This window comes from Elephas maximus, chromosome 22, assembly GCF_024166365.1.
Source record: "Elephas maximus indicus isolate mEleMax1 chromosome 22, mEleMax1 primary haplotype, whole genome shotgun sequence".
Lineage (NCBI taxonomy): Eukaryota > Metazoa > Chordata > Mammalia > Proboscidea > Elephantidae > Elephas > Elephas maximus.
The window spans coordinates 19,671,934-19,696,300 of NC_064840.1; the positions used below are offsets into that span (position 1 = coordinate 19,671,934).

Below are 24,367 nucleotides of genomic sequence, written 5' to 3' on the forward strand. Positions count from 1 at the left end.
TTTAGATTTACGGAAAACTTGTGCAGAAAGTAGAGTTTCCATGTACCCTCTCCTCCCTGCCCATCATTTCTCCCATTAACATCTTGCATTCCTGTGATACATTTGTTACAAGCGATGAACCAAGATTGATCCATTATAGTTAACTAAAGTTCATAGTTTACATTAGGACTCATGCGTGGTGTTGTATAGTCTTATGGGTTTTGACAAATGTCGCGTGTCCGCCATTACCGTTTCATACAGAATAGTTTCACTGCCCTAAAAACACCCTGTGCTCCACTTATACATCCCTTCCTCCTCTCCCTGACCCCTTTCATGTCTTTGGGAATTGTTTTTACCCAGTTGTTGGCAACCAAGTTATTTCTATTAGCATTATTTTATAACCGTGGAGAAGAGGTTTGCAGGAGCTAGGGTGTATCGCTGAGTTATATTTTGAAGCAAATGTGTGCATTTTTACTCATAGGAATCTATGATTTGTGATGTTCTCTAAACCATTTTAATAGAATATTTGGTCTTGTGAATCAGTTGTGTCTAAAAATATGAATTTTGGAGAGATAGGCTCAAAATATCTCTTGAAAATATATTTACTTATTTTGAGGGATGGGAGATTTTATAAATTTTAGTAGTCTTGACATTCTTAAAGTTTCTGGATGATCATTTTTAATTGTAGGAACTAATTATGCATTTACTTATAGTTGGTTTTCTGCTTTAAAGACATATCTATTATATGAGCAATGTTTTTAAAAAAAAAAGAAAAAATTATACTTATAACCTTCCCATTCTGAATCTGACCATTTGAATATTTCTAGAATTTTCTTAGACTTTGCTCATATGTATATTTTACAGACTTCTATTCAAATTTTGTTCTGCATATAAAAAAATCTAAATTGTGTATCATGAACATTTTTGCCATGTTGTTCCAGTCCTCACCATCATTTTCATGATTTCACAGTATTCCATACGTGAGCATATTATTTATCATGAAATGTTTCCTTTGTTGTTCAATGTTTAGCTTTTTTCCATTTTCATTATGATGTACAATGCTACAATTATATCATAGTATCATATGGTACTTAATACTATTAAAAAATACTTAGCTTTCTTCTGAATTATCTTTTTGGATAAAGACCTAGGGGAGAAGGACTTAATTAAATATGCACTTTACATACATTTACAAGTACATATCAGTACATCGCTTTTTAAAAAGCTTATACCAATTTTATAGCTGTCAGCAATATGTGAGTGTTAGGTAAAATACCAGTTTCACAACCATGGTGTCTCCATGGGGGTGTATAGACTTTGAGGTGCAGACTCACAGGAACTTGCAGTAATAGCACAGAGTTCCCACATATCCTTCACCTACTCCATTGCCATCGAATCAATTCCGAATCATAGCGACCCTATAGTTTCCAAGGCTGTAAATCTTTATGGAAGCAGACTGCCATGTCTTTTTCCTATGGAGTAGCTGGTGGGTTTGAACTGCTGACCTTTTGGTTGGCAGCCGGCTGTTTCAACCACTGTGCCACCAGGGCTCCTTACCCTTTACCTAGTTTCCTCTAGTATTAACATCCTGTGTTACCATATCACATTATGTTACTACGTCACAACTAAGATATTGTCTTAGGCTGGGTTCTCTACAGAAGCAAAATCAGTAAAGCATATATATATATATATATATATATATATACATACACACGCACATACATATATATATGTATGGAAACCCTGGTGGCTTAGTGGTTAAGAGCTATGGCTGCTAACCAAAAGGCCAGTAGTTCGAATCCACCAGATGCTCCTTGGAAACCCTATGGGCCAGTTCTACTCTATTTTATATATATATATATATACACACACACATACACAGAGAGAGAGAGATTTATATCAAGGGAATGGCCACACGGTTGTAGAGGCTGGCAAGGACAAGTTTGAGGGTCAGGCTGGAGGCTTCTCCTGACTCGTGTAGCTTCAGGGACTGATGAACTCAAGATCTGCACACCCAGATAACAGGCTGCTGGCTCATGGGCTGCGGAGGCTGATGAATCCAAGATTGGCAGGTAAGATGGCAGGCTGCTGGCTTAAATCCCAAGAACCAGAGATCAGATGCAGGATCCAGAGCAAGCAAAAGCCAGTGAACTTTGCCAGAACATCCATATATATTTGGTGCAGGCCATACCCTTGAGGAAACACCCTTTACAACTGATTAGCTGATCATATCAGATCACATCATGGAGGTGATTACATTATATCATAAAATGGAAGATAACTACATCATTATATAACTGCCAAATTACGTCATTATATAACTGCCAAACCACTGAGAATCATGGCCCAGCCAAGTTGACACATAGCCTTAACCATCACATTAATATTTGCACATTTCTCGTAACTAAACTCCAGACTTTATTTGGATTTCACTAGTTTTCCCACTAACGACCTCTTTCTGTTCCAGGATATTATCTGGGACCCCACATGGCATTTAGGGGTTGTATAGGTTTTAAAGCTTTTGCTTTTAATTACATGAGTGCAATATGAAAATATTCTCAGTGTAAATATTCCAACACTCCAGTCATATATTAAGAATAAAAAAGAAGTTCCTTTCTACCATCACCTCCTAATCCCCTTCTTCTCAGATGTAACCACTGCTAGCAGTTGGGTCTCTGCAGCACTTTGACAATGTGTACTTAGGTAAAGACATTCATACAATTTTATTTTTAGCATGAGAGGGATCATCTCATATTTCACGGCAGCTTGCATTCTTTTACTTAACAATTTGTCTTAGAAATCATCCCATGTGAACCTGGATTTCTTTAATAACCTCTGGATGGCATCCTTATAAAGGAATACGTTTCTGCCATTAAAAGGGTAAAGTAAGTCTGTCTGTAGGTTCCAACAAGAAGAGCTGAGAGAATGTGTTAAGTCTGAGAAAAAGAGAGCTATGGAATAGCTCTCCTGTTTTGCTTCCATTTTTGTTTAAAGAAATGTCCTATGTGTGTATTACTGTACCTGTAGAAGAAAACCAAATAGTTTGTGCACCAAACTCTCTTTTTTAGAATAACTCTTTATTTTCCTAAGTGATGCCACAAAAAATTATAATTACCATCTACAATCTCATCACTTCATAATAGAAAGGCATTTAAGACCAAACTGTAGAAAGGATATAACTTCAGCGTTAAACAAAAATGTAACATATTTAAGTAAAGTTCATATATTGTTCTTTTTTTCTCATTTTGCCTCAGAAAGCATTACAGATCACTATACTATCTGTGTAAATAATTGAGGATTGGCCAAATACCATGTATGTTTAACTATCCAGTGTAAGGTCTGATGATTCTGTTTTTTAAAAAAGGAATCTTCCTTTACTTTAGGTTGCATACTATCTTCATTATTTAAAAAAAAAACCAGTGCCGTCGAGTCGATTCCGACTCATAGCTTCATTGTTTAGTGCTGCTATAATAGAAATACAACAAATGAATGGCTTTGACAAAGAGAAATTTATTTTCTCACAGTCTAGGAGGCTAGAAGCCCAAATTCAGGGTTCGGGGGAAGGCTTTCTGTCTCTGTCGGCTCTGGGGGAAGGTCCTTGTCATCAATCTTCCCTGGTTGAGGAGCTGCTCAGCACAGGGACCCCAGGTCCAAAGGATGCACTGTCCTCCTGGCTCTCATTTCTTGGTGCTATGAAGTCCCCCTATCTCTCTGCTCACTTCTCTTTTTATATCCCAAAAGAGATTGCTTTAAGACACAACGTAATCTTGTAGATTGAGTCCTGCCTGGTTAACATAACTGCCTCTAATCCCACCTCATTAACCTCATAGAGGTAGGATTCATAGGTAAATCACATCAGATGACAAAATGGTGGACAGTCACACAATACTGGGAATCATGGACTAGCCAAGTTGACACACATTTTGGGGGGCCACACTTCAATCTGTAACACATACCAAACTCTTAAGGACATGTTATCTTCTTAGGAGATGGAACTGTGGAGAAATTTCACTTTCTGCATTATATATTTTCACCGCATTCGACTTTAAGAAAATGGGAATGTTATGTCTTTGAGAGAAGTGAAACAAAAGGAGAAAAACAGAAAAATCACTGAGGAGTCCCCGAGCTGCATCACTGTGATGTTCCCCACTCTCTCCAGACAACTTCCTGTTCCAGCCCTGGTTTCTCAGGGAACAGTGAGCTCCTTCTGCTTCATCCCAGGTGCAGACTGAGATCCCGGGCTCCCCCGTCTTTCTCATGAAGCTGGCCCAGCAAGCCCGCCACCTGGAGGTCCAGATTCTCGCAGACCAGTACGGAAACGCTGTGTCTCTGTTTGGCCGTGACTGCTCCATCCAGCGGCGGCATCAGAAGATCATTGAGGAGGCCCCGGTTACCATCGCCACACCGGCTGTGTTTGAGGTCATGGAACAGGTGAGCTTCCCAGGGCTGGGGTTGGGGGGCAGCTGCAAGGGGGAGTGATTTCATTTCAGAGTCAGCCAGCGCTTTCCACAAGCCAGAGTTGCCACAGGAGGTGGGTGGGTGTCCAAGAAGAGGCTGGTCCATCTCGGAGATGGTTTCAGCATGACATGGGTTTATTGGAGTAGCCGATCTATGGGGACTCAAGCTATTTTACACACAGCAGGGATGCAGTATGCATTTGGTGAGGCATCTAATAAACTATTGTCTCAGTTGCCTAGTGCTGCTATAACAGAGATATCACAAGTGAATGGCTTTCAGTAATAGGAAATCTATTGTCTCACAGTTTTGGAGGCAGAAGTCCAAACCAGGACATCGGGTCTAGGAGAAGGTCCTTCCTTGTCATTAGCCCCAGGTATTCCTTCACTGCTTGTAGATGTATCTGTTGTTGTTTGTTGTGGAGAGAATATACACACCAAAACAGATACCAATTTAACAGTTTCTACGTGTTCAATTCAGTGACATCGTAGATATATCTTCTCGTGGCCTCTGTCTTCCACCTGTGTGTGTCCATTCTCTTCTTTTTATTAGACACCACTCAGAAGGGATTAGGTTTAGGACCCTGACATGATCCCATGAACATTAAAAAAAGAAAACCTGTATTTTCAAACAGGGTTACATGTGTAGGTACAGAGGTTAGGACTTCGACATGTATATTTTTGGGGACATCATTCAATCCATAACAGCTGTCATTTAAACTTACCCAAGAACACTGTTGGAAACCTCTTACAAGGCTTTCTGTCCCTGTTTTCTTTGCAGTGTGCCGTCCGCCTGGCCAAGACCGTAGGTTACGTGAGCGCGGGGACGGTCGAGTACCTCTACAGCCAGGACGGCAGCTTCCACTTCTTGGAGCTGAATCCCCGCTTGCAGGTAGAACACCCCTGCACAGAAATGATCGCTGATGTCAACCTGCCGGCTGCCCAGCTACAGGTGAGGAAACTAGCATCAAGCCCACAGCAGGAGGCCGTGTCCCTGGGTCCTGCTCATCTCTTGGCTAGTTGTCCCTGGGGAAAGACTGTTTCGGTGTGTGAGTTCCATTGAGAACCACACATGCTGAGAATGTCTTTTTTCTCCAATTTCAGGGCACTGGTGCACTGGTTAGGAGCTCGTCTGCTAACCAAAAGGTCGGCAGTTCGAATCCACCAGCTGCTCCTTGGAAACCCCGTGGGGCAGTTCTACTCTGTCTTATAAGTTTGCTACGAGTTGGAATTGAGTCGATGGTAATGGGTTTGGTTTTGGTTGGGTATGGTCCCCCAGAAACTCATTCATAGACCCAAAACAGTGTTTCTCAACCTTTTTTTCATTATTGCCCTCTGGAATCCCTGGGTTGCACAAATGATTAAACGCTCAGCTACTGACTGGAAGGTTGGCCGTTCGAATCCATCCAGGGGTACCGCAGAAGAAAGGCTTGGCTATCTACTTCCAAAAGGTCACAGGCATTGAAAACCCTGTGGTGTGCAGCTCTGCTCTGACCCAGGTGGGATCGCTGGGAGTCAGGGTCAATTCAGTGGCAACTAGTTTGGTTTTTCTTTTAAGAAGCCTTTTTAGACATTTTTCTTATAATCCCTCCCATGTGAAATTTTAATATCACATACATACTGCATGTCTGTTTATGTACTTTTTGGATCTGCCTTTTGGGAGATGGTTTAAACTGTCATGATACTTTACCTCTAAATATTTCAATGTAAGCATCTCCTGAGAAAAAGGGCGTTCCGTTCCGTTAAACCAAAACCCATTGCCGTTGAGTCAACTGCAACTCATAGTGACCCTATAGGATGGACTAGAACTTCCCCATAGGGTTTCCAAGGAGCAGCTGGCGGATTCGAACTGCCAGCCTTTTGGTTAGCAGCCAAGTGCTTAGCCGCTGTGCCACCAGGGCTCCTCCCCTCCATTGCCACAGTGTAATTACTGCACCCGGAAAGTATACCATTGATACCACGTGTTTAAGATACCATCCACGTTAAAAATTTCCTAGTTGTCACAATAATGTCCCTTTATAGCTGTTTTTTTTTTTTTAATCTGAGATCTAATCAAGGATCACACATGCCATTCATTGTCATATCTCTTAGTCTCTTTAATCTCAAACAGTTTCCTAGTCTTTTTATTTTTTCATTCTTCACACTGACATTGCAACTCTGGGCAGAGCATCCCTTGGTTTGAATTTGTCTAATTGTGTCTTCCTGATTAGATTCACATTAAACAGTTTGGTAGAACATGACACAGGTGATGTTGTGTCCTTCCTAGTACATCGAATCAGGAGGCACAGAATGTCCATTTGTCCCTTTATAGCTAACGTTTAAGTCGATCATTTGGTTAAACTAACGTCCATAATTGTCTCTTTTTTGCTCATCTTCAAGGCCAGCTTTCTCTGTGCCCTTCACACAACCTTGAGTCTCCAGCTAGACACACTTCCTCCTTCTCACCTTCCATAGAACTGACGATCTTTAGCTTTTATTGAAAGCATTTTTTTACAGCTTTATTGAGATATTACTTAACCAAAAACCCAAACCCACTGCCATCGAGTCAATTCCGACTCATAGCGACCCTATAGAACAGAGTAGAACTGCCCCATAGAGTTTCCAAGGAGCGCCTGGTGGATTTGAACTGCTGACCTTTTGGTTTGCAGCTGTACGCCACCAGTGTTTCCCTTCAGTGTACAGTCTAGTGATTTTTAGTAAACACGCAAAGTTGTGTAACCATCACCACAATCCAATTTTGTAACATTTCCATCGGCCCCCAAAAGATCCCCCAGGCCCGTTTGCAGTCACTCTTCATTCTTACCCCCAACTCCAGGCACCCACCAGTCTACTTTCTGTCTATAGTTTTGTCTTTCCTGGACATTTCATATAAATGGAATCATATGATACGTGATTTTTTGTGCCAGGCTTCTTTCATTGAGCATATTGCTTTTGAGGTTTATAAATGTTGTGCGGTTGTTGTTACGAACGTACACATTTTCTTGTGACGTGATGTTGTTTCAGGAATGTTGCTCATTTCCCCAGTTACACTTTGAGCTCTGTGGGGCACAGTCGTGTCTTTTCGCTGTTTCTTTCTTTACCTCTTTGGCCAAAGTACAGCTTAGGCTTGTACACATAGTAAGTATCAGTGTATCTGAAACAATGTACTGAGCTCCTTCCTACATTGTATCTGACACTGTGTTTGGCATTTTGGGACTGGCATTCTAGTGGGCCTGACAGTCTGTGGATGGATTTCTTGGTTTTAGATTGCCATGGGTGTGCCACTGCACCGGCTGAAGGATATCCGGCTTTTGTATGGAGAGTCGCCATGGGGGGTGACACCCATTTCTTTTGAGACCCCTGCCAACCCTCCCCTGGCCCGAGGCCATGTCATTGCTGCCAGAATCACCAGCGAAAATCCGGACGAGGCAAGTTATGGGGGCCCCTGCATTTCCTTCATCTCAAATCTCCCAGGTCGGGGCAGACCCTGGATGTTAGCCTTGGAGGGCACACCAGTTGTCTAGACTTCTCAGTTTACAGATGGGGAAACTGAGATGCAGGAAAGGACAAGTAGTATCATAAATCCCCTCGTGTATCTCATTGCTCATTGTTATGACAACGCTACCACTGGGCATCGCAATCCCTGGTTTGGGGCAGAGAGGCTGCGGTAACTTGACTAACGTCTCCCACTTGGGACCTGCTGAAGCTGTGACTGAGCCCCGTTGGTGGACTCTAAAGGTCATGTCTATCCACTGCATCATGGTCCATCTTTGAGATGAGTGGCCAGAGTTAAAACCCAGGTCCTTGGATTTCTGGCCTCACTCATTTAAAACAATTTTTTTCTAAAGTTTATTTATTTTGTCATTGTTACTGAGAATATACACAGCAAAACGTACACCAATTCAACAGTTTTTACGTGTATAATTTAGTGACATTGATGACAGTCTTCGAGTTGTGCAACCATTCTCCCCCTCCTTTTCAGAATTGTTCCTCCCCTATTGACATAAACTCATTGCCCCCTCAGCTTCCTGTCTAACCTTTTGAGTTGCTGCTGTCAGTTTAATCCCACATAGATAGACCTTAAAAGAATATAATGCTCAAGGCAGACATTATTTCCTAGTTAAGCTAAACTATTGTTTGTTTCGAAGAAGACTTTAGGGGCTATTTTTAGTTTAAGGTTTGAAGATTGCCTCAGGGCAATAGCTTCGGGGGTTCATCCACCCTCCATGGCTCCGGGAAATCTGGATTCCGTGAAAATTTGGAACCCTGGTCTGTGGCCCCACTCATTTTTTGTGGCAGTATCAGTGGAGCCTGGTCCATTATAGGGATTCCCTTTGTGACTTGGACTTAACTTGTGTCTTAACAAACCAACTGGCATCTATCACAGTTTCCATGGTTACTGATAGTCAGTGATGGTCAGTTGTTACAGGACTCAGTAATCTACTGCAAGCTAATTGTTTATCATATTCATTTGAAAGGAACTTGGAGTAAGAGAATTGTTTTCTTTTTTTCCTGTCCATTTAATGAAAGAATTTTAAGCCATGACACTGTAGCAGGCTGGAGTCTTTGGCTGTGAGCGAAAAGCTGATTCTGGTGGACAAGCAAAACAGGGATTTTTTTGGTGACAAGATGCTTGTTCACAGGTACCTGGGAGAATGGAGAACCAGGTTTAGAAACCGCACAGCACCTGGGACTCTCCATCTCTCTCCTCCAGTCTCCCCTGCCCAGATGAACATGTTCCATTGCTCTATTCAAGAGTGCTAACCCCAGAGAGAGGGTCCACATCTACCCACCCTTACCAAAACCTTACTAAGGGTGGGTGGGGGGCATCCCCTCCAAAGGAATCAGATGTGTGTTAGGAGCAGCCTGGGTGCCGGGCAGCTGGGCAGCAGCAAGAGCCCCCCAGGGGCTCACTGAGTCTCTTTATCTGCTAGGACTTTCATAATTTAGAACTGGAAATCTACCCACTCTTTACTTTTTTTTTTTAATATTTTAAATTGTATTTAAGGTGAGAGTTTACACAGCAAATTAGGTTTCCATTTAACAATTTCTGCACAAGTTATCCAGTGATATTGGTTACGTTTTTTACAATGTGTCATCATTCTCATTCATTTGGTTCTGGTTGTACTATTTCTAGTACTCTAGCTTCCCTGCCTGCTCACTGTCTCATCTTTGCTTTAGAGTAATTGTTGACTATTTGGTCCACTTTACGTACCCCCGTAGCCATCGGGCCGATTCAGACTCATATAGACCCCATAGGGTTTCCAAGGAAAAAATCTGTACGGAACCAGACTGCCCCATCTTTCTCCTGTGAAGCCACTGGTGTTTTCGAACTCTTGACCTTCTAGTTAGCAGTCGATTGCTTTCACCTCTGTGTCACCAGGGCTCCTTTGGTCTCCTGTAGTTCATTTTTTTTTTTAAAAAGAAGCTCATTAATCACATTCTTCACTTTAAAAAAATTTTATTGTGGTAAAATATATATAACAAAACATTTGCCATTTCAGCCATTTTTAACGGGCAATTTGGTGACATTGGTTACCTTCACAGTGCTGTGTAACCATCACTGCTCTCTGTTCCCATTTTTTCATCACCCTTACGACTCTTCACTCCTAAACTTTCTATGATGTCAAATGTAGAAAATGTCAAACCTATAAAATCAGTAGAGTGTCATGAATCCCTTGGACCTTCACCCAGCTCTGACAGCCACCAACAACGTTCTCCTACGTTATATCTGCACCTACTCTGCCTGATCCCCAATTTTTTTTTTTTTTGAACTGTGGTAAAAATAGATATACCAAAACTTTTGTGAATTCAACATTTTTACACGTACAATTCAGTGACATTGGTTCCGTTCATCATGTTGTACAGGCATCACCACTGTCCTTTTCCAAATTATTTCACCACCATTAACAGGAGCCCTGTGGCCCCTGAGCAATGACTTCTCCCTTACTCCTCCCTCCTGCTTTGGTCTGTATGCAAACAGGGTGTTATTTTTTTAAGGTAAAAATTGCATAGATGGAAGTACAGGCAGTCCCCGGATTATGAATGAATTCTGTTCCTAAGTATGTTTTTAAGTTGAATTTGTGCCTAAGTTGGAACAGTTAGGTATGGTTCATACAGGGGCAGATGACCCAGTAAGCAAGGTAAGCACGGGCTTACTTTTGCTTACTAGTCCTTTCTTACTGGGTCATCTGCCTCGCCGCCAAGGACTGTAAATTTGAAAAGAGACTTTGATTCTGTAGGAAGGTGCTGTGGGGCTGGGAGAGAGATGCCAACCACATTTAGAAGCAGAATCTTTGATGTGGTGGAAAAAAAGTGTGAAATTTTTCACTATAGATGACCCAGTATGCAAGGTAAGCACTGTGCTTATTGAATAATACACCCCTGGTCTCATACTGTTGGGCTCATACTGGAGCCCTGGTGGTACAATGGTTAAGAGCTATGACAGCTGCTAACTAAAAGGTCGGCAGTTTGAATCTACCAGCCACTCCTTGGAAACCATATGGGGCAGTTCTGTCTGTCCTATAGGGTCATTATGAGTCGGAATCAACTCAAAGGCAACAGGCTTGGTTTTTGTTTTTTTAATGGGTTCATATCTACCATCAGTTACTCAAATATTAGCCTTAGTGTATAGTGTACCTTTCTATGTATAAAGAAACACTTCAGATAACGCTAAAACATTAAAAAAATTTTTTTATTGTGCTTTAAGTGAAAGTTTACAAATCAAGTCAGCCTATCATACAAAAATTTATATACACCTTGCTATATAAAAATTTTTTTTTTATACTAGTTACTCTCCCCCTAATGAGATAGCGCACTCCTTCCCTCCACTCTCTATTTTTGTGTCCATCTGGCCAGCTTCTGTCCCCCTCTGCCCTCTCATCTCCCTTGCAGACAGGAGCTGCCCACATAGTCTCATGTGTCTACTTGATCCAAGAAGCTCACTCTTCACCAGTATCATTTTCTATCCCATAGCCTAGTCCAATCCCTGTCTGAAGAGTTGGCTTTGGGAATGGTTCCTATCTTGGGCTAACAGAAGGTCTCAGGACTGTGACCTTCAGGGTCCTTCTAGTCTCAATCAGACCATTAAGTCTGGTCTTTTTACCAGAATCTGAGGTCTGCATCCCACTGCCGTCCTGCTCCCTTAGTGGTTCTGTGTTGTGTTCCCTGTCAGGCCAGTCAACAGTTGTAGCTGGGCACCGTCTAGTTCTGCTGGTCTCAGGCTGATGCAGTCTCTGGTTATGCTAAAACATTTTTAACATAATAATATGTAAAAATAATAATAATGTTTGATGCACATCAGAAAATAGTGCCCGTTTGTTATTAGGAACCATTGTATATACCTCAGATTTTTGATGTAATAGGCTTTATGGAGGTTGGTTTGTAACCATGGGTTGTACATAACCTGGGGACTGACTGTACTCAGTGGATGTACCCACTAGATACACCCACACCCCTATCAAGAGACATGAATGTTTTATTGATCACCAACAACATGGAGTACTGGGCCTTATTTGCTGGGTTTTTTTTTTTGAACCCTAAGCTTCTGATTGTGTGTAGGGGCTTTTGGGTTTCCTGGGAATTATTTTTTTTTTAACTTTATTGTGGTAAGATATATGTAACAAAAAATTAGCCATTTGAACCATTTGTAACTGTATAATTCATGACCTTAATTACATTCATCATGCTGTGCAACCTCACAATGTTTCCAAAAACTGTTTCCAAAAGTTTTCATCACCTCCTGGGACTTGATTTCTATGAGATTGTTTGTCTGGTATATGGGAGCATTGGTAGAATTCTTGCCATCTACAAGAAGACCTAGGTTCCATTCTTGGCCCATGCACCTCATGTGCGGCCACCGCCTGCCTGTGGAGGCTTGCGTGCTGCTATGATGCTGAATAAGCTTCAGCAGAGCTTCCAGACTAAGATAGACCAGGAAGAAAGGCCAGGCGATCTAGTTCTGAAAATCAGCCAATGAACACCCCGTGGATCACAATGGTCCATTCTACAACCAATCAGGGAGAGGGTGCGGGAACGAGCAGCTTTTCATTCCATTGCACATGAGATCGCTGTGGGTTGATGCTGACTCGATAGCCCCTTAACAACAACAATATCTGGAGTAATGATTTCTTCTATCTTGCTTCCTTTATCTGGGCTCCAGGGTTTTAAGCCAAGCTCCGGGACGGTCCAGGAACTGAATTTCCGTAGCAGCAAGAACGTGTGGGGTTACTTCAGCGTGGCTGCTGCTGGTGGCTTACACGAGTTCGCCGACTCCCAGTTTGGGCACTGCTTCTCCTGGGGAGAGAACCGGGAAGAGGCCATTTCGTCAGTATTTCCTATCCTTACTTCCTTCTTTTGAATAGTTAGCCTGTGGCTTAGATGCAGGAGCACTTTAGGAGACCAAGGGAGGAGAATCACAGGACGGATCCTATTTGAAATACCCTGGGCTCATTTCCAAGACTCAAGTCTGCCTTTGTTTTTTGTATTTGAGAACCACACAGTTAAGGAGCCCACCTAAGGTCACATAACCCTGTCTTATTGGAAGTTTAACTGGCGGGAGATCCAAAGGTTAGTCAAGGTGATACCAAAAGTTTAAAAGGTGTTGAGGACTATAACGTTTAAAAAAAGGACTGCTTTAAATTTAAACCTTGTAAATAGTTCTTGCCAAGGCCATGTTTCATGCCTAAAATTTCTAGGACTGTATCTGCTACGGAAACCCTGGTGGCGTAGTGGTTAAGTGCTACGGCTGCTAACCAAGAGGTTGGCAGTTGGAATCTGCCAGGTGCTCCTTGGACACTCTAGGGGGCAGTTCTACTCTGTCCTATGGGGTCGCTATGAGTTGGAATTGACACGACGGCAGTGGGTTTTGGGTTTTGGGCTATGAACCACTCACCACGCTGAAGCCTGCGACAGCAGCCCTCTTCTCCCCAGCTCAGGTATGTCCACACTTGCCATGCTTTCTACAGAGCTGAGAAACCCACGAAGGGCGCCCCCAGATTCTGAAACACTCGTATCTTACATTTCTCCTTCCTCGACATGGCTCGAAAATGTGAAAAACAGTTTTCTTTCTAATTAAACATTGTTGTGTGGATGGATAACTGCTCTTTAGAGTGAAAGATCCCAAAGACATGGAGAGTAAAGCATTACTGTCTGGCCTGGGATGCTGGGCTGTGAATTAAATGGAGTTTTGTGGTTTCGATGAGTGGGCTTTTGTTTCCAGCTTAGAGTTAGGAATTTTAATCATGCTCTGTGAACAGTGGCGATCCTTGAAGCTTATGGAGGATTACAGCAAACAAGGCTAAATACAAGGAGGTGGGGAGTAGATCAGCCCAGCCCTGCCCACTCCGAATGCAGTGACCTGTGATCTGTCCCATGCTGTGAATAAACAGTCACAACTCAACAGAATTCAGTGAAAAAATATCAGCTTTTCTTATTGCTATTGGTCAGAGTCTAATTGGGTGACCATCTGTCCTGGTTTTCCTGGGACTACGGGGTTTCCCAGATGTGGGACTTTCTGGTGCTAAAACTGGGAAAGTCCTTAAAAAACAGGGATTTTTTTTTTAGAGCCCTAGAGCCCAACGGCTTAACTCTCAGGTCCAGGTTCCTCCCCCACAACCGACTTTTCGTATCCTATTGACACTTCATTTGACCTTATTACCCCAAAGCAAGGTCAGTAATTGCTCCTTCCTTACACCTGCTGACACCGTGTAGGAACTTTTTTTTTTTTAATAATTTTATTTTCATTGTTGTTGAGAATATACACAGCAGAACATACACCTGTTCAACCGTTTCTATAGGTACTATTCAGAGACATTGATGGCATTCTTCAAGTTGTACAACCATTCTCACCCTCCTTTTCTGAGTTGTTCCTCCCCTATTAGCATAAACTCACTGTCCCCTAAGGTTCCTATCTAACCTTTCAAGTTACTATTGTCAGTTTGATCCCTTATAGATATAGTTCTTTAACAGAGCACAATGCTCAAGGCAGCCATTCTTTACTAGTTAAGCTAAACTATTGTTTGTTTGTTTTTTTTCCTCTAAATTTTGTTTTGTTGTTGTTGAGAACATACACGCAAAACATACATCATTCAGCAATTTATACGTATATGATTCAGTGACACTGGTTACATTCTTTGATTTGGGCAACCATCCTCACCATCATTTTCTGAGTTGTTCCTCCATCATTAGCATAAACTCACTGCCCCCTAAGGTTCCTATCTAACTTTTTGAGTTGCTGTTGTTTATTTGATCCCATATAGATAGTTCTTTACAGAGTATAATGCTCAAGGCAGATGTTGTTTACTAGTTAAGCTATGGCTTGGATTTAAGAAGACTTCAGGGGATTTTTTGGTTTAAGGTTTAAAGATGATCTCAGGGCAATAGTTTCAGGGGTTCGTGTAGCCTCTATGGCTCCAGAAAGTCTAGAGTCCATGAGAATTTGACATGTAAGAACTCTTATTTATTTATTGTACTTTAGGTAGAAGTTTACAGAACAAACTAGCTCCTCTTTAAACAGTTCACGTATTGTTTTGTGCCATGGTTACCAACCCCACAACATGTCAACACTCTCCCTTTTAGACCTTGGGTTCCCTATTACCAGCTTTCCTGTCCCCTTCTCCCTTTTGGTCCTTGCCTCTGGGCTGGTGTGCCCCTTTAGTCTCATTTTGTTTTATGGGCCTGTCTAATCTATGGCTGAAGGGTGAACTTCAGGAGTGACTTCATTACTGAACTAAAAGGGTGTCCAGGGGCCACACTCTCAGGGTTTCTTCAGTCTCTCAGGCCAGTAAGTCTGGTTGACACTTAGGAACTCTTAACAGGTGTGAATGGTTCCTGCTCCCAGGAAGAGATGCATGCTAATGGCTTGCCTTTCTTTTTCTTTTTTGGTTGGCCTTTCTTTGATGCATTTCCTCCCCAAATACTCTTGCTCTGATTTCGTAGATAGTGGAGGTATAGGCCTTTGGACTGGGGCTCTTTGAGGTGGAGGGAGGTGATAGGTTGTTATCAGCCAAGCACATGCCAGCTGGTGGTCTGGTGATCGCTATGCCCCTGGCGGGGGGGGAGGTAACAGTGTGACCAATTCACAGGCGCACCCCACACACATCTGGCAGAGTAGCTGTGTGGCCAGCGAGAGGGCAACCCCAGCTCTGGGGACGTGGGGAAATTTGAATGGGTTCAATTGGGGGAAAGATAGAGTGACTGGTGGTGGTTAACAATAATTGGAATAATGGTAATTAATCACGTTCATAGCCACTAACATTTATTGATCAGTTACTCTGTGTTTTACATGAATTGTCTCTTTTGAATCCTCAAACACCCATGTGAAGTTGGGGTTATTGTCCTGTTTCCCAGGTGAAGAAACTGAGGCCTAGAGTGGTTAAATCACTTCCCCAAGATGACATGACCAGTAAATGGGGGAGCTGAGATGGCCACCCGGCCATCTGCCTAGTGCCCTCCCCACCTTAACTGCTGGGCTCTTCTGGCTCTCTAAGAACCGAATCATCATAAAAGCCACCAACAGAGTTCGGCTGACAGGTGTGTTAATTTGGAAAAATGTGCATTTCCCCTCAAGGAACATGGTGGTGGCTTTGAAGGAACTGTCCATCCGGGGAGACTTCAGGACCACCGTGGAGTATCTCATTAACCTCCTGGAGACTGAGAGCTTCCAGAACAATGACATCTACACCGGGTGGTTAGACCATCTCATTGCCCAGAAAGTTCAGGTAGGAGGTTGAATGCGCTTCCCCATAGGGTTTCTAGGACCCCTGGCTCCCCTGGGTTTGTGGTTGCCATGGGGGACTGAAGCACAGTCTTTCCCAGGCCGAGAAGCCAGATGTCATGCTTGGGGTGGTGTGCGGAGCCTTGAACGTCGCAGATGCCATGTTCAGAACCTGCATGACGGATTTCTTACACTCGCTTGAAAGGTAGGGCATGTGGGTAACTCTTTTCCCCCCATCATAGGTGTTAGCTCCATAAAAGGTAGCTCATGCTTTATTTAGGTGCAAATCAGTCACCAGGCAGTTAGTGAAGCCTTCCCTGTGTGCCTGTCACTTGGAATTCCTTGGAAGAGGGGGGTTGGGGGGGTGGGGGGATGTCATTGGAATATTTGGAGGAGGGGTGGGATCTCAAGGCCAGGGCAGTCAATTTCATGCTAGCTTGTGTAAGGTATATTCTAACTCTCAGGAGTTCACAGTTGAAGGGGGTGGATTCGATAAGCCAGGTGGGTTAAAGATCACCTGTACAGTAGTTGCTTTCCCAGACCCTCACCTGACTCAGAAGGTGACTAGTGAAACGGATTAGAATGGAAAGTGACGAGGTGCTCCCTGTTAGGTAGGCTGGGTTTCTCAGCCTCACTATTGAGATTTTGGGTGGAGTGGCTCTTGGATGTGGGGGGTCGCCCTGGGCATGTAGGATGTTGGGCAGCATCTTTGGCCTCTCTGCCTAGTGTTGCCGTTAACAAGGTCTCCTCCACAAGTCATGACAATCAAAGATGTCTCTCCAGACATTGGCAAATGTCCCCTGGGGGCCATAGATGCCCCCACTGAGGACCACCGGAATAGGCACTCAAATGCAAAAGAGAAAAGGATTGAAGTTTGGGTCTCAGGTTTCTGAATGGCACGGGGTCAGTCTGCACCCTGGTTTGTTTCCTAGAATCCCCATGTATGGAATCTTGCGGAGAAGAAACCGTTATGGGTTTTGCTTCCTGAAAACCCTTTTTAAAATTTCACTTCCTTCAGCAGGTGCCATTTCCATAAGTCCTGAGCAATGTCCACTTCCTTGGGATTTTCCATGTTCCTTGCCTCTGTGTGTGTGTGTGTGTGTGTATGTGTGGTAAGATTTGTATGTAATAAAACATTTGCAACCTCAGCAACCTTCAGATGTACAGTTCAGTGACATTAGTTATGTTCATTATATTGTTCAACCATCACCCTTAACTCTCCTAAATTTTTCCCTCACCCTTAGTTAATTTATAGAAGCTCAGTGTCCCCTAAGCATTGTGTCTTCTTTCTTCCTCCATCTTGCTGCCCCTGGTAACTACTAATAACCTTTGGTCTCTATGCCCTTGCCTATTCTAGATAGTTCATAAAAGTGGGATCATACAGTATGTGTCCTTTTGTGACTGACTGATTTCACTCAGTGTGTTTTCAAGGTTCATCCATGCTGTAGGGTGTATCAAAAGTTCATTTCTCTTGATGGCTGAGTAGTATTCCATTGTAGGTATGTATCCCATGTTGTTGATCCATCTGTTAATGGACATTTAGCCTGTCTCCACCTTTTGGGTATTGTGAATAGTGCTGCAATGCTTTGGTATACATGCGTCTGTTTGCATTCCTGCTTTCAGTTCTTTTGAGTATATACCTAGGAGTAGAATTGGTGGATCATATGGTTCCATGTTTAACTTTTTGGGAACTGCCAAACTTTTCCATAGCGGCTGCACCACTTTACAGTCCCACCAGCAATGGATGAGGGTTCCAATTCCTCCATATCCTTGCCTTTTAATCAGATTTAGCTTCTTCAGTCCAGTCCAGTTCGTTGGTGCTGAAGAAAGGCAAAGAGCTGGGCAATTTTTGTTTCAATCAAGTTGAAAACTGCAGAGTTCTTGGTCCTTCCTGAGGTGACTATAGGTCTGTCTTCTCTTTCAGGGGCCAGGTTCTCCCAGCAGATTCTCTGCTGAACATTGTGGATGTGGAGTTAATTTATGGAGGCATTAAATATATTCTCAAGGTAAGGGTCCTGTGTTTCTCTGACGTCTCCAACCTCAGAGGTTTGAGTTGTTTGTTTTATTTCTTCCAGGAACTGTTCCTGGAGGGGATTTCTCATGCTTGAGTATGGGCATTCAGCACTATGACCTTGAAACCTAAACACTTGGGTGTCAGGACATGGTAGGCTCAGTAATACACAGAGGACAAGGCAGAGCGTGGCGGGGCTTTGCTGAGCTGGCACAACCATTTGGGTCCATCTCCAAGAGCCATGCAGCTGGCGGTGTTCCTCATCTCTGGATCAAGAATCCAAATGGGGCTTCTGGTCTCTTCCCTGGTCCACCACTGGCATGCCTGGAGTTTACTCAGAGTCGCTCTCCACTGTTGGAAGTATCTAGTTACCCTTCCTGGGCCATCTGGTGGCAATTCAAGCAGAGGGTATCAGAGAACACCTGGGATGTGTGGGCACAGCACAAGGCTGGGAGCCTGCGTCAGGATGAGTGAGCCTTGGCATTGGTGCCCTGGGCTCCAGTGTCCTGGGCTCCAGTGCAGCTACAGGAGCAAAGTGTCCCCAGCAAGCCCTACCTTATCCAGCTCTTCCAAGCCTCAAGCTTAAGGGAGGGAAAAGAGGACAGTTTCAAGTTTGCCTCTGAAGCAGAATTTTTATTTTCTTTTTCCTTATTTTTATAGCTGAGCACATACTGAACTCTCAACTTTGGAGATTTTCGGGATTAGTTCAGCCAAATATAGGTATTGGCCATGGGGGACATACTCTGAAATCATCCCCCTTTTGGCCCAATGCTTCTTGGCTACCTTGGGGACCTGGATCCCCCCAACTTGATTTTATTTTTATTTATTGTGGTGAAAATATACATGACAAAACATACATCATCTGGACAATTTCTGTGCATCCAATTCAGTGACATCAATTACATTCAAGTTGTGCAACCACTCTCACTGTTCTTTTCCAAGCCATCCCACCGCTATTAAACTCGATTTTAAATGTAGATGCTCACTGTAGAAAATTTCAAAATTCCAAACCAGCATAAAGAATCAGAAAAACAAATCCACTGGGTGTTGACACCTAGAGGCATCACCTGTTAACATTTGAGCAGGTCTCTTCTTAGTTGTCATTCTCCCCCAATGTATTGATTTTACAAAGTCAAGATCATGGGCAAATACAGTTTTACTGCTTCCCTGTTGTCATGGTATTAGTGCCCACATGTTGTCAATCATTTTTCTCTAATGTAAGCTTAGCATCTATGCAGCACTGTCCAATAGAACTTTCTCCAGTGATGGAAATATTCCATAGCTATGCTCCCCAGTACAGTAACCACTGGACACATGTGGCTATTGAGGACTTCAGATATGTGGCTAGTGTGATTGAGAAACTAAATTTTTTATTTGATTTTAATTAAGTGTAATTTAAGTAGCCAAGTGGGGCTACTTAAATTATTGAACAGTACCAAAAAAACAACAACAAACTACTGCTGTTGAGTCGATTCTGACTCATAGTGACCCTATAGGACAGAGTAGAACTGTTCCATAGGGTTTCCAAGGAGCGGCAGGTGAATTTGAACTGCTGACCTTTTGGTTAGCAGCCATAGCATACTGTAGCTCTTAACCACTGCGCCACCAGGGCCCCCATTGGACAGTGCAGAGTATTCCATTGCAAGGTAGGTAGTTAGTTTGATTCTAATTTTTATTGCTGTCTAAAATAATGTTGTGATAAATATTCCTATATTTCTTGTTACGTCTCAAAATATGTATTTTATAGGTCGTAGGGCCCTTTAGAGGAACCCTGGGGGTACAGTGGTTAAGCGCTTGGCAGTTAACCGGAAGGTTGGTGGTTCAACCTCACCAGCCACACCAGTTCTACTCTGTCCTATAGGGTCGCTAGGAGTCAGAATCAGCTCAATGGCAATGGGTTAGGGCCCTTTGGAGGGAGCCCTGGTGGTACAGTTGTTAAGCGCTTGGTTGCTAACCAAAAGGTAAGTGGTTCAAACCCACCAGTAGCTCCATGGGAGAAAGACCTGGCAATCTGCTTCCTTAAAGATTACAGCCAAGAAACCCCCCTGGGGCAGCACTACTGGAATTGACTGGATGGCTGGCACACAACAACAGCAACAGGGCCCTTTAGAGTGTTTGTTTTGGGATCTCTATTGTACTCTCAGTTCAATACACACATTGAACTGGCCAAGTGGGGCCAGTGCTTCCCTGGATTGAAATGCAGAGCTGAGACCGAGCCCTGACCATGTGTGCCTCTCACTTCTGTCCCACATCTCTGTAGGATCCTGGGTGGACTGGGCCTGGGAGCAGGGCCTAGTCTATTTCCAGGTCACTGGTGGAGTGTCCAGGGCTGCCTCACACACAGTGAGATGCCACACAAGGAGGCCCTGCATAGGTGGGCTAATGCTGGGAGACAGGAATCAGAAGGAAGCCCCCAGCCCCCGAGGGCATGTAGTCAGTTGGTGATAGCTGGGCTGGACCAAGCCTGCGGCCATTGGCCTCTCCACCCACGGACACGTGTGGCTCACTGACTCCAGGCTCTCTCCAGCCATGTGAGCTGTTCCCATGGAGTGAGTAAGGACGGGGGCTGGAGAGGTGGAAGTGTCCACCCCAGCATTCCCGCAGAGGGCAGCTAGCCCTTCCACTAGCAGAGGGGCCAGGTGGGGCTCTGGAAGCCCAGGGATCAGCAGGCCTCTGCATCCAGCGGGTAGCATTGAGTCTATCCACACAGGTGGCCCGCCAGTCTCTGACCATGTTCGTGCTCATCATGAATGGCTGTCACATTGAGATCGATGCCCACCGGCTGAACGATGGCGGGCTGCTGCTGTCTTACAATGGGAACAGCTACACCACCTACATGAAAGAAGAGGTGGACAGGTACGCATGGGTGCTGTCCCACTGCGGCTGGCACAGGCAGGCAACTCCTCCCGTGAGAGTTGAAAATACAAAGCTGGAGGATACAGGCCCCAGGATCTTAGATTAGGTACTTTCTCTGGTCAACTCTGGGGCACATGGGGAGATTGGTCCCTTGGCTGAGCTTCCACTCCATGACAGGTATCTCTGGAAGCTTCCCAGGAGGCACTTTTCTAGCAACGTGGAAGGAATTTGAGCTGAGTAGGGCATGACCCCCAACTCCGCTGCTTACAAAGTGTGTGACAATGTGCAGTGTCCACACCATCTCAGGACAGGCTTGACGGATGTGTCCATCCAGCTAATGCAGCAGCTGTTTATTGAGCTCTGTACCAGGCACTGGGCAAGGTGTTGGGATAACTCCATGGTCACTATTCAGGGAGCTTATAGGCTATCAGGGAAGGCTGACACGTTAAACAAGTGAACAGTGGCAGGAACGTCGCCATGCGCCTTAGTGGGTGAGATGCAGGTTGTTGTGGCAGCACTTAGCAGGGGGCATCATGAATGGGCCCCAGAGACCCTCTGTTCCCAGTGTGTCTGGCCAGGCCTTCTGAGATGGCACATGGATTGGAGGTAACCTTGCTGGCCTCCTGGGCAAGGCAGCACAGATCCCGGCCAGGGAGAGTAAGCTGGTGCCAAAGGCCTCTCTCATGTCTGAAGGAGATCCTGTTAGAAAGTGACACTCCATTCCTTCCCAGTCCTCAATGCTTTGGAAGAAGGTAGATTTGATTGATATCAGAGCAGTGTCTTATTATCTCCTTTTACCCCATGAATATTATCTGCCAAAAATACTCAAAATTATTATATGCCCCACCAGTGGGGCATGCTCTCCCCAGTTCAGTTATAGAGTGAAGACTCTCAGTCAATACTTCTTGAATAATATTTATTGATTGCCTTCTCTGTGCCAGGACCTGTTGGAATTACGTCAGCAAAAGGGATTAGCTTTCTACCAGAAAAGGGTAACATTCGTTGTGCACCCAACTCATTCCCAATCTCTGTGATAACTATCAAAGATAGTTGACTATATTTGTGTGGGTCTGTTTCTGGGCTCTCTGTTCTGTTCTGTTGATCTATTTGGTCTATTCTTTTGCTAATACCACACTGTCTTCACCACTGTAGCAACATGTGGCTAGGAGCTACCCGACTGGACAGTATAGGTCTAGACTATGCCATTGTGAGGCTGTTGGATAGTTAGATTCTAATTTTTATTGTTATCATAAATAATGTTGCAATACATATTTCTGCATTTCTTGTGCTCTTATATCTCCAAATATGTATTTTATAGGTTGGACCACCCTTTAGAGTGTGTCTTCGGATCTCTGTCACACTCAGTTCAATGCACATGTTCAGTATCATGTTGGCTATTCTGGGTCTTTTCCATTCCATGTAAACTTTAGGATCAGTTTGTCGATATCCACAAAATAAATTGCTAGAATTTTGGTTGGGATTGCATTGAATTTATAGGTCATGCTGGGTAGAACTGACATCTTGATACTATTAATTTTTCTTATCCATGAACATGGACTATCTCCCCATTTATTTAGATCTTCTTTGATTTTCTTCATCAGTTTTGTAGTTTTCCTCATATAGATCTTGTACATATTTTGTTAGAATTATACCTAAGTGTTTATTTATTTTGGTGCTAATGTAAATGATGTGCTTTTAACTAGAGATTCCAGTTGTTTGTTGCTGGTATATAAGAAACCAATTGACTTTTTTTTTTTTTTTTTTTTAAGCAGTTGACTTTTATATCTTAACCTTTTATCCAGGAACCATGCTATAATTGCTTATTAGTTCTAGGAGTTTTTGTGATAACTACCAAATGCCACCATTTGGGAATATAGACTCCCTGAAGCCACACAGAGGGTGACAACTATGGCTGCCTTTAGGCAACATAAAATATTGTTAAAAGCTTGACTCAAGCTTACTGGATTAATAGGCCTCCGTGATCTCGCTGCCCCACTCCTCCTCTCTCCCAGTTACCGAGTTACCATCGGCAACAAGACGTGTGTGTTCGAGAAGGAGAATGACCGGACAGTCCTGAGATCCCCCTCGGCTGGGAAGCTGATACAGTACACAGTGAAGGACGGGGGCCATGTCGAGGCTGGGAGCAGCTATGCTGAGATTGAGGTGACTGCAGAGTGGCCCTTGGGGTTGTCTCTTAAGGGCATGGGGCCTGTGGCCACCCTCAACCCCCTCCCCAAGAGAGGGTCCGTGATATTGCTTCTCTATTGGAGAAAACAGCAGGTGTTACTCACCTTGGCCACTGTCTACCAATTCTGAAAACAGATCTAGGGTGTGTGGTTCAACCCAAATTCCCTACAGTATTCAAAGGGAAAACTCCAAAACGCATACCTTCCTGGGATCGAGTAAGGACTGATTAATAGTAACGATGGTAATGATTAAAAAACATTAAGCCAACACTTACCAAGCTGTTACCACATGGCAGGCACTGTACTAAGCATTTTACCTATCTTTTTACTTTTCCCAGCAACTTTATGAGGTGGGCACAGATATGACCTCCATCTTACACATGAAGAAACCAGGTGCAGGCAGGCTAAGGAACTTGTCTGAGGTCACACAAAGTCAGGATTCAAACCTGGACTCCATTCCATGCCGCCAAGGAAAATAGTAACGATAATAGCGATGAAAATACAGTAATAATAGTCGCTAATGTTTACCTCCTGCTCTGTGCCAGGTTCTTCATCTTGTTTAATGCTTCTAAGAGCCCTGTGAAGTGACACTGTCATTTTTCCCCATTTTATAATTGGGGAAACTGAGGCTAAGGGAGGGGAAAGTACTTGCTGGAGCCCGCAGAGATGATGAGTGGTGAGGCTGTTTGGCCGACTCTGGCTCCCAAGCTCCGGAACTTGCTAAGCAAGAGGCAGTGCAGTCCTGGTATCTGTCTCTAGTCTGTCTGTAGCCGGCCCCACGCAACAAAATGCATTACCTTCATATATCCAGACACTGAGAGAAGGCAGATTAAAGGGGCTGATGACTGCACTGCAGGCAGATTCTTCATTTCACATTTGATGTGCACACCACATTTTAGGAACGTGCAAACAGTCACACATGCCTAAGGTGATTGTTGCTGTATTTCTAAGAGGCAGGCTTTACTTTGGAAATTAATATCAGTTTTCTGGTCTGTAAAATGGGAATAATAAATCCCTACCTCGGGGCTGGCTTCGAAGATTGAGTTTATTCATGACAAGCACTGTGCCTGGCACATAGGAATGCTAGTTTCCACTGTCTGCCAGGAGTCTATTTTATTTAAATGATGCCATCCTTGCTCCTGAGTCCCTAGCTCTGGGTGATGCTGGGTGTTACACACACAGGCCA

The 24,367-nt window shown here is 43.8% G+C and overlaps 1 protein-coding gene across 5 annotated transcripts in view; it reads left to right on the forward strand.

Moving 5' to 3' along the window:
* Positions 1-24,367, forward strand: part of ACACB (acetyl-CoA carboxylase beta) — a 149,114-nt gene that overhangs the window by 58,749 nt on the left and 65,998 nt on the right. For all 5 annotated transcript variants that reach the window (XM_049865728.1, XM_049865729.1, XM_049865731.1 and 2 more), the window contains 9 exons: positions 4,201-4,410; positions 5,215-5,385; positions 7,679-7,840; positions 12,574-12,737; positions 15,982-16,132; positions 16,230-16,333; positions 18,053-18,134; positions 20,850-20,995; positions 23,008-23,158. In XM_049865728.1, coding sequence (XP_049721685.1) covers positions 4,201-4,410; positions 5,215-5,385; positions 7,679-7,840; positions 12,574-12,737; positions 15,982-16,132; positions 16,230-16,333; positions 18,053-18,134; positions 20,850-20,995; positions 23,008-23,158 — 1,341 coding nt within the window. The remainder of the gene's footprint in view (positions 1-4,200; positions 4,411-5,214; positions 5,386-7,678; positions 7,841-12,573; positions 12,738-15,981; positions 16,133-16,229; positions 16,334-18,052; positions 18,135-20,849; positions 20,996-23,007; positions 23,159-24,367) is intronic.